This window comes from Dipodomys ordii, unplaced genomic scaffold (assembly GCF_000151885.1).
Source record: "Dipodomys ordii isolate 6190 unplaced genomic scaffold, Dord_2.0 Scaffold135, whole genome shotgun sequence".
In the NCBI taxonomy this organism is placed as follows: Eukaryota; Metazoa; Chordata; class Mammalia; order Rodentia; family Heteromyidae; genus Dipodomys; species Dipodomys ordii.
The window spans coordinates 3,759,220-3,769,596 of NW_012267351.1; the positions used below are offsets into that span (position 1 = coordinate 3,759,220).

The following is a 10,377-nucleotide window of genomic DNA, read 5'->3' on the forward strand; positions in this document are numbered from 1 at the left end:
TTATGCTGGTTAATTGGCAATGGGACTCAAGGACTTTTCTACCTAGCCTGGCTTTGAGCAGATCTTAGCCTCCTGAGTAGTTTGAATTACAGGCATGAGTCATGGGCACCCAGCTATCAATACTACCTTCATGGGTAAGGTAACTCAGGCAAAGGGAAATGACACTGACCTTGTTCCATATTTCAGTCCTTGGAAGGTCGTGGCAAGTCCCTTGGGCAAGTCCCTTCTCTTCAGAGTGTCTATCTGTTTCTTGCACAGGTCTAGTTCTCATAAATACAGGTAATATTGAAGACTAAACTAGCAATCTGGGCATGGCTTTATAATCATGAGCACCAAGTGATAGTTTTTTTATTTATTATTATTTTTTTTTACTGAAAGGGTGATGAGCTGGGGGTCATATACATAGGTAAGGCAATAAGTACATTTGTGGGGTTTTTTTTGTGGATCACTTTATTATTATTTTGTCGGTCGTGGGGCTTGAACTCCCTTAGCTCTTCAGCTCAAGGTGAGTGCGCTATTACTTGAGCCACAGCGCCACTTCCATCTGTTTTCTGGTGGTTTATTGGAGATAAGAGTTTCATGCACTTTCCTGCCCATGCTGGCTTTGAGCTGTGATCCTCAGATCTCAGCCTCCTGAGTAGCTAGGATGACAGGCATGAGCCACCGACGCCTGGCATTATCATTTTTTATTATTATTCTCTTTAAGTAGTTGTGCAAAGAAGTTCCCATTCCACAAAACAGTATATGAACACAAGGTGTCAGACAACATTGTCACCCATCCAAGTGACAGTTTTCCCCCCCATTCATTCCGCTTACTCTTCTACTATGTGGGGATGTTAACTGCAAAACAGGACTTTCTCCAAATCTGGTAAAATATGTGGTAAATCTGAAATATAATAGATGTCAGTACTTTCTACTGGGCGCACTAATGGGAGGCATAAAAGGAAAGCAGAATTGCAGTTTCCAGCCCACGGAAGCCAAGCCAGTCTGCCTTGCCAAGCAGGTTGTCTGTGATGAAGGGTAGCTGGGAGACCTGTGGATCGCGGCAATATCGTCAGAGCTGTAGAAGAAAAGGAACTCTCCTAGGATGCATCGCGAAAGCTTGGGTGTGGCAGGATTGACAGACTGAGAGTAGCCTGAATAGAAAAGACAAGTTTATAGCCAGGGCCAGTAGCTAACGCCTGTAATCTCTATCTAGTCAAGAGGCTGAGCTCTGAGGATTACAGCGCAGAGCCAGCTCAGGCAGAAAAGTCCCTGAGACTCTTATCTGCAACTACCAAAAACAAAAAACAAAAACAAAAACCTAAAGCCGGAAGTGGAGCTGTGACTCAAGTGGTAGAGCACTAGCTCTGAGCAAAGAAACTCAAAGGACAGTGTCCAGGCCCTGAGTTAAAGACCCAAGACCAGAAGAAGAAGAAGAAAAAAAAAAAGATTAAGTACTGGTCTTGTCTTTTATGGTCTTGCCCTTTATGGTTAAACCTCTTTTGGATATCTGGGAACATCATGATCTCTGAGTCTTCCAAACAGGCTCCACCAGAACAAGAGCCTTCGTCTGTTTGGATGACCCCCTCTACCCTCCAGGCCAGGGATCTGGCACAGCGTTGGCGCTCTGCGGAGCCAACTATTTCTGTAAAGGCAGGGACAGTGTAATGTGAAAACGTTTCGCAAACCCCAAGGAGATAGTATAACCAGGCCCGGGTCGGATCCGCAGGGTATCGGAGGTTACCACCATAGCGCCACCTGGACAAGGAGAGGACGGGTGTGTCCTGGTCCTACAGGTTTACTCCCCAGAAAGCAGGCTGGCCCGACCCGGGGATGGGAGCCTCCCATTCTGGGGGAAGGAGGTGGTGAGAAACTGGACTTGGAGGAAGGGTGAGCTAGGCCGTTCCACCCCCCCCCCCTCTCCATGAGAGGCAAGATCGGAGACTAGAAGAAAAGGCCAAACCTCAGCCTGGCCATCGTGACCCACAAGGTGTGTGCTGAGGGAGTCAGGATTCAGGTTCACAACCTCCACCCACGGGTGACCTAATTACGGGGTGATAAGGGAGGTCAAAGCTGCGGGATCCTGCGCAATTCCAGCAGCTGATGCACTACAGAACAGTAGAGTGGGCGGGGGGCGGGGGGGGTCCTCAATCCTTATTTCCTCGCTAACACAGCCAGTCTACAGAGGAGGAGCCGAGGCCTGTCACCCAGGCTGCCGGTTTCCCAAGGGAACAGGTCGCAGGGTAGCCAGGAACACCCTCCCACACCCCCGCACCCCCGCACTGCGCCTGCGCCGGCGTTCGAGGCGCGTCGAATTCCAGGATCAGCCCCCTTTAGCATTTTTCTAGCACTGCGCATGCTCCATCTCGGGTCTGCCCCGGCCCCCTTCCCTCCCCCTCCCTCGAAGGGACCACGCCCCAAAAGCGCGCAGGCTCCGGCGTCCCCTCCCCCGCCCCCTCGATCTCAGTCAGCCAGCTACGCTGCGCCTGCGCAGTGGCCCCCAACGTGCGTCTTTCCCGCCCCCTCCCTGCCCCTCGCGCCCGACCGCGGCCCGCTCTGCAGCTGCGCAGCTCGAGTCCCGGCCCTTCTTCCTCCCCCACCCCACCCCTCCTCGACTTCTCCGCTCCACACCGCCCCCTGACGCCGGCGTGTGACGTCACCACGCCGGGCGGCCGCCATTACAGAGAGCCAAGCTCCGGAGCTAGGGCGAACGGAGGAGGAGGAGGTACAGCGGCCGGCGGCCGAGCATTGCGGAGAGAGCCGGCGGGGGTTGTTAGCGTCAGCGCCCAGCAGTCGCCAGGGCCCCCCCACCAGAAGGTACTCCGGGAACCGGCGGCGGCGTGTGCGTGTGGCCCGTGTGCGGGCGGCGGCGCGGGAGCAGCGCGGAGCGGCAGCCGGTTCGGGCGTGTGGCATCATGGACGAGAAGGTGTTCACCAAGGAGCTGGACCAGTGGATCGAACAGCTGAACGAGTGCAAGCAGCTGTCCGAGTCCCAGGTCAAGAGTCTCTGTGAGAAGGTGAGGCGCTGTGGGCCGGGGCCGCCGGGGAGGGAACCGTGAGGCGGGTGCAATATGGCGGAGCCGCCGGCCCGGGCCTCCCCCCCCCCCAACCCCGGAGCCTGACTGACCGGCGCCTGGGCCCGGCCCGTCGCGGCTCCCGAGCGACCCGGCGCCCCCTGCCTTCCGCGCGCGGATTGGTCGTCGCCGCCACCCGCCGCCTAAAATGGCGCCTTTCTCGCCCGACTCCGGGGCTTTCGGAGCCTCCCGGGATGGCGCCGGGCGGGGCGGATGAGGAGTCCAGAGCCTGTGGGGTGTGTGTGTGGGTGGGGGGGTGTCCCACCGGATCCGAGGACCCCCCCGTGTTCGGTCGCCCGGGAACGGGTGTTGAGGGGGGGGGAACCCCGTGTCTCGAGGGTGGTAGGGTAGGCAAAAAGGGGTTTGTGTTACTCAGGCCTTACTCCCTCGAGATACGAGGCTGCCCCGTGGGGTCCCCCTCTCCCCAAAGGGCAGGTGGTTCATCCAGATTCCAGGTCCTGTGGTAAAAAGGTCACCCCAAGCTTTCTTGCCCACCTTCGAAGTGTCTGGTGGTTAAACTCACCAAAAGCTGTCTTCTTCGGAGCCCTGTGTGTAAGGGCTGTTGTAAGCATTATGAACAGATACGGTTAACCCCGTCATCTTTTTCTTTAAACGAAGGTCATGGTGGTAGTTATAAAGGAAGAGTAACTTTATTTTTCATAGTTGGAAGAAATGGAGGATTTGGTGAGTCATACTACAGAAGGAGCTTTTGGATTGGAAATCAAGTGTTTAATCTGTGATTTACAATGCTGACTCAAAGTGGGTAGTGTGAAACCCTTCTCTGAGCTTAACATACTTGGCATTTTGCCATTTATTATTATTTTTTTTGTGTATGAGCCACACACTTGGAAGAGTGTCAAGCTTTGTATCCTCGCTCTTTGTTGGAAAAGTGACTTGATTGTGTTTTTGTGGCTGCTAGTAGTGTAATAATCAGTCTTTCTAAACTCGAGGCATTGTGCTGAATGTTTAATGTCTTCACAGATAACCTAAAATGGGTTGTTCCAATCCATCTAATAAAGCTATATTAACCTGAGCCTTTTTGTATTTCCCTAGATGTTGGGGAAGCACACTATTTAGCTGTCAGCTGTGTTGTAAAGTTTTGTAACTTAATTTTCTAAATATCTAAAATGTTCATCTCCGTGAACAATTTGGCTTCCTTTTGTGCAATTAACTAGCATTTTATTTTAGTGCAGAATTGGAAGATTATTCGTATTTCGTATTAATGTTGAGTTTTTGCTCTTTCCACTAGTGGAAATGACTGCCCACTAGCCTGTGGTTTAATGTGGTAATTAGGTTAAGAAGTTTACTATGTACTCAAGATAATGCTTTTGCAGAAACTGCCAGAGACAATTGGAATTTAAGGGGAATTTAGATTGTTTTATCCCAAGACTGAACAAAATCCTGTTACTAGTTTGAGGAAGTTGAAATTTAATAGTAGCAATGTATTGAATCTTCTATATTTTTTTAAATTTATATTTTTGTCGGTTTTGGAGCCTGAACTCTGGGCTTGGGCACTGTCCCTCAGCTCTTCAATTCAAGGCTAGCTCTCTACCACTTGAGCCACAGCACCACTTCTGGCTTTTTCTGCTTATGTGGTGCTGAGGAATTGAACCCAGGACCCTCATGTATGCAAGGCAGGCACTCTACCACGGAGCCATCTTCCCTATTTATTGACCTTTAATTCTCTCTCACCCTCTCAAATGAGGTGGTTAAAGGTTTAGAAATAGCTCCTTAGGCTCAGGGAGCGTGTGTGTCTGTAGCTCTTGTCCAGTTCCCCAGTACTGCTTTAAAAAAAAAAAAAGGTGGGGAGAGATGGAGAAATAGGCCTTTAAAAATTACTTAATGTAGCTAGAATTGATGGCTTATGCCTGTAATCCTAGCTACTCAAAGAGGCTGAGATCCTAGGATCGAAGTTTGAAGCCAACCAGGACAGGGAAGTATGTGAAATTCTTATCTCCAGTTTACCAGCAAAAAGCCAGAATTAGAGGTATGGCTCCAGTGATAAAGCCCTTGCCTTGAGCTTAGGGAGGACATTGCACAATTGCTGAGCTCAGGCCCCAGGAATGGGAAGGGCACATGTAAGTTACACTATGCTACCAAATCTCAATTTTTAGGTACTATAAATGGCCATTTATACTGATATTTAGGCTTCAGTGGTTTATTTGAGTGGATACCTAGATCGACTAGTTATTCGTAAATAAAAACATTGAAAAAAAGATATGATTGAAAGACTACAAACTGAACAGCTAGTTAGACTTGGACATTAGTCCTTTCTGTTCCTTAGTGAATAATTGTGACTAACTTTGGGGCAGCCACTTCACTTGACCATTTTGACTATAAACTAGAGTTTAAAAGAAAAAAATCAAAAAACTCTGAAAGCCAGGATTGGTGATGAAATCTCAGCACTAAGAAGGTTGAGGCAGAGGGATCCTTCATGAATTCAAGGTCAACCTAGGCTAAATGATGAGACTCTGGTACTCGGGTAATTTCTGCAATTACAGTAGTTTATATTTAGATGCTGAATATGTCTTGATTGTCCACGGTTGCCTACTCTTACCAGAGTAATGAAAAGACAACAATGAATAATTATATGTGTTCTCATATGGAGCTTTGAATCTAGTTTGAAAGACGAGTTTGGTGTGATAATGAGTATGCGTGGAGATGGACTATGGAAGATTAATTTTGGAGACTGTATAAGATAGTGTTAGATGCTAAGGTGGAGGAATGGTGGCTGAATCTTACTAGAGCCAGGGTACATTGTTTTCAGTTTTTGTAAAACTAGGATGTAATGAAGTTCACCTTTAGGTCTCTGTTTCTCTCTGACTGTCTAGATTTTAGTTCTGAGCCAGAAAATGAAATAATACAGAGAAGTTTTCGTGAAATGTAAAACAGTTTTTTGTTTTGTTTTGGTAATTCGTGGGATGCATGACTTTTATTATTTTGGTCAGTCATGGGGCTTGAACTCTGGGCCTGAACACTGTCACTGAGCTCTTCAGCTCAAGGAGAGGCTCTACCACTTGAGCCACAGCACCACTTAGGTTTTCTGGTGGTTCATTGGAGATGAGTCTTACAAACTTTCCTGCCCTGGCTGTCTTTGAACTGTAATCCTCAGATCTCAGCCTCCTAAGTAGCTAGGATTACAGACATGAGTCACCTGTGCCCAGCTCAGTGTTTTGTATAAATTCATCTAGTAAAACCTAAGTTTGTGGTTTTGGGTTTTTTTGGGACATGGTTTCTTTGTAACACAGGCTAACTTACAACTCTTAATCCTCCTGCCTCAGCTTCCGAGGTGCTGGGATTACAGGTGTGCACCATCAATCATATCTGGCTTGAACAGTAATTTCAAAAATGCTGAGTTAGTTTTTTCATTAATCTAATAATCTTTAAAAACACTTGTTAGGGATAATTTAGTAATTTTTTATGAGAAAGAATGATAATATAAAGGTCTTCTATATGCAGATACTGGTCTCAATGAAATGCAAGTTAAGGGGGCTGGGAAGGCGGCTCAGTGGTAGAGCGCTTGCCTTGCATGCATGAGGCCCTGGGTTCGATTCCTCAGCACCCCATAAGCAAAAAGAAAAGCCAGAAGTGGCGCTGTGGCTCAAGTGGTAGAGTGCTAGCCTTGAGCTGAAGAGCTGAGGAACAGTGCCCAGGCCCAGAGTTCAGGCCCCACAACCGGACCCCCCCCCAAAAAAAAGAAAGAAAGAAAGAAATGTAAGTTAAATAGTAAAAGATAGGAATATGGTATAGGAATATATCAGAAGAGGTCATAGTGATCAAAACTTCCTGAGAATGCCGAGTGCCTGTGGCTTACATCTGTAATTCTAGCTACTCAGGAGGCTGAGATCTGAGGATCATGGTTTAAAGCCAGCCTCGGCAGGAAAGTCTGTGAGACACTCTTATCTCCAATTATCCACCAAAAAGCCAGAAGCAGAGCTGTCTCTCAAGTGGTAGAGCACTCACCTTGAGCTGAAGAGCTGAGGGACAGACCCCAGAGTTCAAGTCCCACAACTAACAAAAACAAAAAGGAAAACAACTTCCTGAGATCATTATTATATTTCACTGGCAATTAAGTGTTAGATGTTCAAAATGGAGAAAATCCAAGCATATACTCATATAAAAGGATGTATACACAGTTTTTATGTTACTGACCAGTTAAAAAAAGATTTATTAAGGGATATGATTAAAGTTTGCATCAAATCCAAGTTTGGAGAGTCATAATGCATTGCTTAAATTTTTGAGTTAACAGTAGCATACTACATCTATATAATTGGCCAGGTATATTTGCATCTACAAATTGGAAGAAGTAAATACCATCAAGTGGCTTTTGCCTTAACTACAGAAAACATCTGTTAAATGACTTAAGCAGTGACTTGTTTGATTTTTGGCTTTGTGCTCTAAGGTCTTAGCAAACATGAGAATATTGTTTCTTCTTCTTTTTTTTTTCTTTCCAAAAGAGTTCTTTACCTAATTAGGCATGCAGTGTTCCAATGCTCTACAATCACTGTAAATAAAATGTAGTCAATAAGGCTTCATTTAGTTTTAGCATTTGTTACATGCATCTAAAAAAAGCAGAGTGCTTCTTTCTAATTAGCTGAACTGAAAATTATTTGAGCAAGATTTTAAGTTTTTACCTGAAGTGAGTAAAACATTTGTGATCGTGTATGAATGTTTTAATTTAAAAGGCTTGGGCTGGGAAGGTGGCTCAGTGGTAGAGTGCTTGCCTTGCATTCATGAGGCCCTGGGTTCGATTCCTCAGCACCACATAAGCAGAAAAAGCTGGAAGTGGTGCTGTGGCTCAAGTGGTAGAGCACTAGCCTTGAGCTGAAGAGCTGAGGGACAGTGCCCAGACCCAGAGTTCAGGCACCATGACTGGCAAAAAAAAAAAAAAAAAAGGCTTGTTTGACTTATACCCATAAAAATAATTTGGATATTGGGAGTAAATAGGTGGGAAACATATGTTACAGAATATTTTCATCATGTTTCACAGAGTTACTGTTTTGGTTATAGATGTAAAATAAACACTCAGCTAAAATAAAACGACTTTGCCATAGGAGCTAAAATTGAGATTTGCCTAGGTTATAAATTCTAATCCCAGTGTTTTGGTCTTGCTTAGCAGATCTGCTGTCTTTTCTGAAGTAGTATTAATAATGTAAGGTGCAGATAAGTTGGGGAAAGACTGAGTGGTAGAATCATCAGTTCTGTTAAGTGAAGCAGTTATTATTGACTGAAGACTTCCATTCATATCTTATTATCCAACTTTCTTGGATAACAGTAATTATTTTTCCATTTTAGTTGTGACCAAACTACTTTTGGCCTTCAAATAGGATTGGTGAAATGAAAATCCTAGGTCATTTTTCTGTCTCTTCTAGGATATTATAAATCATGTCCCAGAGACTGAGCTATAAAATGCTCTATTAAAGTATAATTGACTTTTTTATATTGTTATTGAGCTTATAAAATGTCTTTCTTTATATCCTCATAGCTTCCAGAGTCAAATGTTCATGTGTGTGAAGGGTGTTTGCTCTTTTCCCAAGCAAGAAGGCAGTTCTATATCTTGCTCAAGGCTAGCACTCTACCAGTTACTTGAGCCACTGTACCACTTCTGGCTTTTTCTGTTTGAGCAAGACTGAGTTCTTACTTGCAGTGAGTAAAACATTTGTGAGTGTGTATGTATGTTTAATTTAAAAGGCTTGTTTAGCTCATATCCATAGAAATAATTTGCATATTGGGAGTAAATATGTGGGAAGTACATGTTAAAGGAATCAAACCCAGGGCTTCATGCATACTAGGCAAGCACTCTACCACTAAGCCACACCCCCGGCCCTGTGGTTTTGTTTTTTTGGTTGGTCATGGGGCTTGAACTGAGGACCTCGGTGCTGTCTCTGGGCTCTTTTGCTTAAGGTGCTAGCACAGTACCACATTGAGTTTTCTGGTGGTTAAGTGGAGATCAGAGGCTAATGAGCCTTCCTGCCTAGACTGGCTTTGAACTGCGATCCTCAGATTTCAGCCTCCTGAGTAGCTAGGGTATGAGCCACCACGCCTGGCTTGTTAACTGTTTTAACACCGCAAATGTTTTCCCTTTCTCATTGTAAGTCCCATTTGTCAGTATCCTTAGAAGGTTAGTGGTAACCTTAGTAGATTACTATCCTTGGAGTAGGTAGATTTGCAAGGAAAACCAGGAACCACTGAGTTTGGGTTGAGATGTGCTGAGGTCTTTCTGAAGGTGCTGAGGAGATTGGAAAAATTACGTGTGATAGTAACCCCCTCATTGTTCTACTTTGATTTATTTCTCTCATTTTAACTTTTTCTTTATTGATTTTTTCATTCCTATTCTTGTTTAAAGTGCTCTCATACCCAAGCAAGAACTGAATTAGTCTGGAAGGGGGAAGGTTTTTGGTGGGTTTTTTGTTTGTTTTTGCCAGTCCTGGGGCTTGAACTTAGGGTCTGGTCACTGTCTCTGAGCCTCTTTTGCTCAAGCCACATTTCTAGCCCTAGAATATGTTCTATCAAGAGTTAACTACAGGGCTGGGTATAATGCAGGCTTCAGCAGGAGGACTGAGAATCCCAGGCCAGTCTAGCTCCATAGTGATACCGTGGTCTCATGAAACAGAAAACAAAACAGAACAAAGAATTAACTACAATGGCCAACCTAATTAATCTGACACTACAATTAATTGTAGAAGAAAAAAAACAACCCAAAGAAACAAATTTTTATATAGGCAAAAGCTAATAACGAACTAATACATACATGATATATATTACATAATATATAATATGTAGTGTGTGTATAGAGGAAGGAGGGCCTTAATACTGAATTCTAAAAATATGTGTACCCTGTCATATGGTTAATAGTATCACTGATTAGTTCATATATAATGTTTGTGAACTAAACTTTGCATGTCTTGTAGCCATGTAAAATGTTTGTCTTGCAGGGTCAGTCTAGCACAAGAGTGAAAATTACCATGTGTAGTAGAAACCACAAGAACTAAGGCGCAGTTGGAGAAAGAGCACAGGAGCAACAGACTATAGCTAGTATATTTTAAGAAAAATACCCAGATTTGAAAACATACATCTCTTACTGCCATGTTCATTCATTCCAACATACAGTCCCAATAATATATAAACAGGTAATAAAATTGCCTTATGAAAAAGCTGAACAATTACTTCCATGTTGTCTTCCACCAATTTTCCAGACACTACCTCTTATCCATTAACTGGCAGTTGGAAACCTCCTTTTAGCTTATTCTACAGCTAGGCAAAAAGAAAAGTGACTCTAAAACAACAATAGGGCTGAGAATGTGGCTTAGTGGTAGAGTGC

The 10,377-nt window shown here is 44.7% G+C and overlaps 1 protein-coding gene across 1 annotated transcript in view; it reads left to right on the forward strand.

Moving 5' to 3' along the window:
- The first annotated feature begins 2,657 nt into the window (after window positions 1-2,657).
- Ppp2ca (protein phosphatase 2, catalytic subunit, alpha isozyme) overlaps window positions 2,658-10,377 on the forward strand; it is a 25,361-nt gene continuing 17,641 nt past the window's right edge. The window contains exon 1 of the mRNA XM_013030976.1: window positions 2,658-2,999. Coding sequence (XP_012886430.1) covers window positions 2,898-2,999 — 102 coding nt within the window. The 5' untranslated portion in view covers window positions 2,658-2,897. The remainder of the gene's footprint in view (window positions 3,000-10,377) is intronic.